Source organism: Trachypithecus francoisi, unplaced genomic scaffold (genome assembly GCF_009764315.1).
Source record: "Trachypithecus francoisi isolate TF-2019V2 unplaced genomic scaffold, Tfra_2.0 Lachesis_group8, whole genome shotgun sequence".
NCBI classification, from domain to species: Eukaryota; Metazoa; Chordata; class Mammalia; order Primates; family Cercopithecidae; genus Trachypithecus; species Trachypithecus francoisi.
Genome location: NW_022681473.1, coordinates 58,637,245 through 58,645,119, shown reverse-complemented (window position 1 = coordinate 58,645,119; position 7,875 = coordinate 58,637,245). Strand labels below are relative to the sequence as shown.

Genomic DNA, 7,875 nt, shown 5'->3' with positions numbered 1-7,875 from the left:
AGATCAACGAGACAGAAAGTTAACAAGGATATCCAGGAATTGAACTCATCTCTGCACCAAGCGGACCTAATAGACATCTATAGAACTCTCCACCCCAAATCAACAGAGTATACATTCTTCTCAGCACCACATCACACTTATTCCAAAATTGACCACATAATTGGAAGTAAAGCACTCCTCAGCAAATGTACAAGAACAGAAATTATAACAAACAGTATCTCAGACCACAGTGCAATCAAACTAGAACTCAGGACTAAGAAACTCAATCCAAACCGCTCAACTACATGGAAACTGAACAACCTGCTCCTGAATGACTACTGGGTACATAACGAAATGAAAGCAGAAATAAAGATGTTCTTTGAAACCAATGAGAACAAAGATACAACATACCAGAATCTCTGGGACACATTTAAAGCAGTGTGTAGAGGGTAATTTATAGCACTAAATGCCCACAAGAGGAAGCAGGAAAGATCTAAAAATGACACTTTAACATCACAATTAAAAGAACTAGAGAGGCAAGAGCAAACACATTCAAAAGCTAGCAGAAGGCAAGAAATAACTAAGATCAGAGCAGAACTGAAGGAGATAGAGTCACAAAAAACCCTCCAAAAAATCAATGATTCCAGGAGTTGGTTTTTTGAAAAGATCAACAAAATTGACAGACTGCTAGCAAGACTAATAAAGAAGAAAAGAGAGAGGAATCAAATAGACGCAATAAAAAATGATAAAGGGGATATCACCACCGACCCCACAGAAATACAAACAACCATCAGAGAATACTATAAATGCCTCTACGCAAATCAACTAGAAAATCTAGAAGAAATGGATAATTTCCTGGACACTTACACTCTCCCAAGACTGAACCAGGAAGAAGTTGAATCCCTGAATAGACCAATAACAGGCTCTGAAATTGAGGCAACAATTAATAGCCTACCCACCAAAAAAAGTCCAGGACCAGATGGATTCACAGCTGAATTCTACCAGAGGTACAAGGAGGAGCTGGTACCATTCCTTCTGAAACTATTCCAATCAATAGAAAAAGAAGGAATCCTCCCTAACTCATTTGATGAGGCCAACATCATCCTGATACCAAAGCCTGGCAGAGACACAACAAAAAAAGAGAATTTTAGACCAATATCTCTGATGAACATCGATGCAAAAATTCTCAATAAAATACTGGCAAACCGGATTCAGCAGCACATCAAAAAGCTTATCCACCATGATCAAGTGGGCTTCATCCCTGGGATGCAAGACTGGTTCAACCTTTGCAAATCAATAAACGTAATCCAGCATATAAACAGAACCAAAGACAAGAACCACATGATTATCTCAATAGATGCAGAAAAGGCTTTTGACAAAATTCAACAGCCCTTTATGCTAAAAAGGCTCAATAAATTCGGTATTGATGGAACGTACCTCAAAATAATAAGAGCTATTTACAAGAAACCCACAACTAATATCATACTGAATGGGCAAAAACTGGAAAAATTCCCTTTGAAAACTGGCACAAGACAGGGATGCCCTCTCTCACCACTCCTATTCAACATAGTGTTGGAAGTTCTGGCTAGGGCAATCAGGCAAGAGAAAGAAATCAAGGGTATCCAGTTAGGAAAAGAAGAAGTCAAATTGTCCCTGTTTGCAGATGACATGATTGTATATTTAGAAAACCCCATTGTCTCAGCCCAAAATCTCCTTAAGCTGATAAGCAACTTCAGCAAAGTCTCAGGATACAAAATTAATGTGCAAAAATCACAAGCATTCTTATACACCAGTAACAGACAAGCAGAGAGCCAAATCATGAATGAACTTCCATTCACAATTGCTTCAAAGAGAATAAAATACCTAGGAATCCAGCTTACAAGGGATGTAAAGGACCTCTTCAAGGAGAACTACAAACCACTGCTCAGTGAAATCAAAGAGGACACAAACAAATGGAAGAACATACCATGCTCATGGATAGGAAGAATCAATATCGTGAAAATGGCCATACTGCCCAAGGTTATTTATAGATTCAATGCCATCCCCATCAAGCTACCAATGACTTTCTTCACAGAATTGGAAAAAACGGCTTTAAAGTTCATATGGAACCAAAAAAGAGCCCGCATTGCCAAGATAATCCTAGGTCAAAAGGACAAAGCTGGAGGCATCACGCTACCTGACTTCAAACTATACTACAAGGCTACAGTAACCAAAACAGCATGGTACTGGTACCACAACAGAGATATAGACCAATGGAACAGAACAGAGTCCTCAGAAATAATACCACACATCTACAGCCATCTGATCTTTGACAAATCTGACAAAAACAAGAAATGGGGAAAGGATTCCCTATTTAATAAATGGTGCTGGGAAAATTGGCTAGCCATAAGTAGAAAGCTGAAACTGGATCCTTTCCTTACCCCTTATACGAAAATTAATTCAAGATGCATTAGAGACTTAAATGTTAGACCTAATACCATAAAAACGCTAGAAGAAAATCTAGGTAGTACCATTCAGGACATAGGCATGGGCAAGGACTTCATGTCTAAAACACCAAAAGCAACAGCAGCAAAAGCAAAAATTGACAAATGGGATCTCATTAAACTAAAGAGCTTTTCCACAGCTAAAGAAACTACCATCAGAGTGAACAGGCAACCTACAGAATGGGAGAAAATTTTTGCAACCTACTCATCTGACAAAGGGCTAATATCCAGAATCTACAAAGAACTCAAACAAATATACAAGAAAAAAACAAATACCCCATCAAAAAGTGGGCAAAGGATATGAACAGACATTTCTCAAAAGAAGACATCCATACAGCCAACAGACACATGAAAAAATGCTCATCATCACTGGCCATCAGAGAAATGCAAATCAAAACCACAATGAGATACCATCTCACACCAGTTAGAATGGCAATCATTAAGAAGTCAGGAAACAATAGATGTTGGAGAGGATGTGGAGAAATAGGAACACTTTTACACTGTGGTGGGATTGTAAACTAGTTCAACCATTATGGAAAACAGTATGGCGATTCCTCAAGGATCTAGAACTAGATGTACCATATGACCCAGCCATCCCACTACTGGGTATATACCCAAAGGATTATAATTACTCTACTATAAAGACACATGCACACGTATGTTTATTGCGGCACTATTCACAATAGCAAAGACTTGAATCAACCCAAATGTCCATCTGTGACAGACTGGATTAAGAAAATGTGGCACATATACACCATGGAATACTATGCAGCCATCAAAAAGGATGAGTTTGCGTCCTTTGTAGGGACATGGATGCAGCTGGAAACCATCATTCTTAGCAAACTATCACAAGAAGAGAAAACCAAACACCGCATGTTCTCACTCATAGGTGGGAACTGAACAATGAGATCACTTGGACTCGGGAAGGGGAACATCACACACTGGGGCCTATCAGGGGATGGGGGAGGAGGGAGGGATTGCACTGGGGAGTTATACATGATATAAACGTTATGCACATGTACCTAGAACTTAAAGTATAATAAAAAATAAAAATAAAAATAAAATAAAATAAAGAACTGGTAACCAAAAAAAAAAAAAAAAAAAAAGCTCTTTATCAAGAAAAATTTTTGTTTCCTCATCGTGGTCAATGTGATGTGTTAACAAATAGTGAAATATATTGGCTTATTAATCACAAGTAAAATTTGTTCATCACAATCTAAAATTCACCAATACAAGGTTTGTAGTGGACAAGAAATTAAAATAAGGACCAAAGGGAAAGGTAAGAACACACTGTGAAGAAACTTAAAAGGCAGACTGAGAAACTTGGAGTTCACTCCACATTGGAAACCACTAGATATTTGAGGCACAAAAGTCATTTATATTAATCCTTTTTGCCCGTAGATGTTAGTTGCCTCCAGCCACTCTGAATAGCACTCCTATCTGAATAACCCAGGTGGATCCAGTACTCCCACCTCTTGTACTGATGCAAGAGATTAGAAGCTTCTCCAGATATTGTACTAGCAAAGGGAAATTACAAAAGACTTGTATTATGTAAGCAATACTTTGAAAGACTGGCAGATTACAAACATGATCTAAAACAAACAGGATCAAATGAACCAAGGATAAAATAAAGTTCTATATCTAGGTTTATGGGAAAATCAGTTACATAAATGGAGGATGGGGAATACTTAATCTGATAATCAATAATACTTCATTTGAAAAATCTTAGGAGGTTTTGTGATCTAAATTTCAATATGAGCCCTGAGGGTCATATGCTTATTACAAATTCAGTCCAAGTCTAGGGAGGTGCCAATCTTATCATGGTACACAGGACTCAAACTCATTCATGGTTTATTGAAAGAAGAATATGTGCAGAACACTGGCTAAATCCTATTTCATACATTAAATCAGAATTAGAGGTGTTTTAAAGCATTTTATACTAAAAAGCTTGGAAAATAAAGAAAAACACAATGAAGAAATTCAACATCATGTTTTTACTTCCTATTAACTGGAGTTAACCTATAAAGGAAGTTTATATAAGAGCTGTAATAGCAACGCCTAGAGGAGAACTCTCCTCTCCCTGTTTGGAATCCCATTTCGGAAACTTATTCTACAGGGACACTGGATAGCTGACTTTTGATGAACTTTATATCCAGTAATTTAAAAAATTAATATAACAAGATACTTATATTGTTTAGGCATGAATAAATATGTATATTATATTACAACTTTTAATAAGTATGAACTAGCAAATAATGCATGATATCCTTGGTAGTATCCTTTTGTAAATTTTAAGTAACAGAAACCAATAAAGTTAGATTCCACATCTTGAGCAACAGTTGGATCCCACATCTGGAGATAGAATCTTCATTGTCTTCAGAGTTCTGGTTGTTCGGTGACAGTGGGGAGTTAAATTTCTGAAAATCATACTGAAATACCCTCTAACCATCTCTCTTTTCAGATGAATAAAGTTATACAGAGTATTCACTAAGAAAAAATCATGTAAATAAATATTTTGATAGAAATGATTTGCCACAGAATGCAATTTACAGGAGAAAGCAGTCCAGCATAGCTACAGTCAACATTTTAGTCAAATTACTTCTAGTGTTGTTTAAACAAGCAAATATGGCTAATGCTTTTGATACTGCTATATAACATATTTTTAAAAATTATGTTAGGAGGCCAGGTGTGGTGGCTCACACCTGTAATCCCAGCACTTTGGGTGGCCGAGGTGGGTGGATCACGAGGTCAGGAGATTGAGACCATCCTGGCTAACATGGTGAAACCCCGTCTCTACTAAAAACACAAAATATTAGCTGGGTGTAGTAGCAGGTGCCTGTAGGCCCAGCTACTCGGGAGGCTGAGGCAGGAGGATGGTGTGAACCCAGTAGGCAGAGCTTGCAGTGAGCCAAGATTGTGCCACTGGACCCCAGCCTGGGCGACAGAGTGAGAGTCCATCTCAAAAATAAAATAAAATAAAATAATGCTAGGAACATTTTTTCTTTCATCAACTCTATTTAGATCACTTTATTTCAATTTCTGCATAGTTTTCCAAGTAACATATGACCTACAATTTGTTTAACTAGTGCCCTGTTTGTGAAAGTTAAATATATTTCTTTTTTTCTGTATTTATAAGTAAAAGTGTCTATCTGCAAAAATCTTTCTGAATCAGAACGGTTGCAACACTTTTAGGATTTGTAATACATGTTTTCAAAATATTTTTCTGGCAAGGCTGAGCCAGTTTGTATCTCTCTGTACACTAGTAAAGTATGAGGGGTTTAGTTCCTGCACCTACCAACCCCACAAATAGGCATGACACACATGCCTTGCCTACATGGTTCCAAACTATATTCATTCATTATGTGTATTCATAGCCATCATACCCTAGATGCTGTTCCAGCCCATGGTAATAAAAGGATGTAAAAGAAAGTCTGATCCTGTCTCCATGGTGCTTATAGTCTAATTAGGGAAACAGAATGTTGAAGAAACAACAGCACTCAGTCATTAGTTCAATGTGGACACTGACCACAGTAAATTAGAAAATAAATCTAGAAACCCCTATGGTTCATCAGGTGATATGTTTCAAACACAAAAATTCCTAGTTTCTCATCTCTTTGTCTGTAACACACACTAGAATGATCACCTCCTGGGCCTCTGCTACCTAATAGGCTACAGTAAGTGACCTGTGAATGGAAGAGGTATTATCAAGAAGTTTTATGTTGCTTTTCCATAATGAAGCCCGTGATTCCTTAAATGGAACCATGTCTATGCAAATTACAATGGGGCAGACAACAGTGGACCCAGCTCTATCCTGTATTTTATGGTGCTGTCCTGCAGAAATCAATTTTCTAGCTTGCAACCTATTCCTCTTTCTCCTCTTGGACTAGTTAAAGCAAGTATTCCTAGTTCCATAGTGATGCCTTTGAAACTCTGGCCCCCAATTTAGGCCCTAAGAACTCCATTGGACTTCATAGAACACATCGATCCCAAGTTTAATAGCATTTTATCAGATTTCACACATCCCTTCTCCACATTTCTGCTAGTTTTCTTGGGGTGAGGATCCTGGCGCTGGTACAGGTACACAGTACAGCATAGGGCTCTCTTGACCTCTTGATTGCACAGGTAATAAATAATGGGATTGAGCAATGGTACAATGACAGCATACAGTACAGAGATCAACTTGTTGGTGTCAAAAGCTGAGAGTGCCTTTGGCCGGGCGTAGAGGAAGATACCAGCTGCATAGAAGATTATCACAACAGTGAGATGAGAGACACAGGTGGAAAAGGCCTTATAGCATCCAGCAGCTGAAGGAATGTGCATCACAGCACCAGTAATGGCCATGTAGGAGGCCCCAGTGACAGAGAGTGGCCCTAGAAGAATAAAAATGGCCAGGATGAAATCTGTAAGCTCTGCTGTAGACATATCAGTGCACGAGAGGTTGAGCAATGGAGAGACATCACAGAAAAAGTGGTTGATGATGTTGGGGCCACAGTAAGACAGGTGAGAAATAAGAAAAACTTTGACCATGGAGATGCCAAAACTTCCAGCCCAAGATCCAGCAGCCATCTGCACACACAACCGGCCACTGACAATGACTGGGTAGTGGAGAGGATGGCAGATGACCACATAGCGATCATAGGCCATAACAGTGAGAAGGACACACTCAGTGCAGCCCAAGCCAAGGAAAAAGTAGAGCTGTGTCATGCATCCCTCAAAGGAGATTAGCCGTCCATGATCCTGTTTGGACCTAACAAAGCCAGCAAGCATCTCAGGAATAGTGACAGTGACGTACCAGACCCCCAGAAAGGACATATTAGCTAGAAAGAAATACATGGGTTTGTGGAGGATGGAATGGTTCCTAACTGCCTTAATGATGAGTGTGTTCTCAGTCAGCACTAACACATAGGCCAGGAACAAAAGGGCAAACAATAGTACCTGTGGTGGCACAGGAGCAGGGAAGCCCAGCAACGCAAACTCGCTCACTCTCCCACTATGGTTCCTCCACTCCATGTCATTGGTCTTTCTTACTGCTCTTCAGGAGGTGAGAATAGAGTCTTCAGTAGGCCGCAACAAGAACCCAGCCTTTCTCTTAATGGGCTTATATTGGTTGAATGCCACGTAAAAAGTTCATGTAATTAATCACAGAACTGAGGCCACTGCTCTCTTTTTAAATCTGGAAATGAGCTAAGACAAACATGTAGAAATAAATGGTTTTGTACTGGGGACAAGATAGGAATCTGTTCTGATCTTTGGAGAAGCATGCATTGAGACGCACTGGGGAAAAATGACACTATTTTCTCCCCAAAGAACATAGATCAAAACCAAAAAATAAAAAGAGTCTCAGCTGCCCTAAAATGAGAGTTTGTCTATGAGTTGGATCATGACTTTGTTTTGAGGAAATAAGTTACACAAT

The 7,875-nt window shown here is 38.9% G+C and overlaps 1 protein-coding gene across 1 annotated transcript; it reads right to left on the bottom strand.

The window, feature by feature from the left end:
- Positions 1-6,294: 6,294 nt before the first annotated feature.
- Positions 6,295-7,664, bottom strand: LOC117080809 (olfactory receptor 6A2-like). The gene has a single exon (XM_033206109.1). The coding sequence runs from the start codon at positions 7,470-7,472 to the stop codon at positions 6,405-6,407; it is 1,068 nt and encodes a 355-aa protein (XP_033062000.1). The 5' UTR covers positions 7,473-7,664; the 3' UTR covers positions 6,295-6,404.
- Between the last annotated feature and the right edge of the window lie 211 nt (positions 7,665-7,875).

Bases quoted from the DNA above. Each gene is read 5' to 3' on its own strand.
- LOC117080809 (XM_033206109.1), bottom strand. From the start codon at position 7,472: ATGGAGTGGAGGAACCATAGTGGGAGAGTGAGCGAGTTTGCGTTGCTG.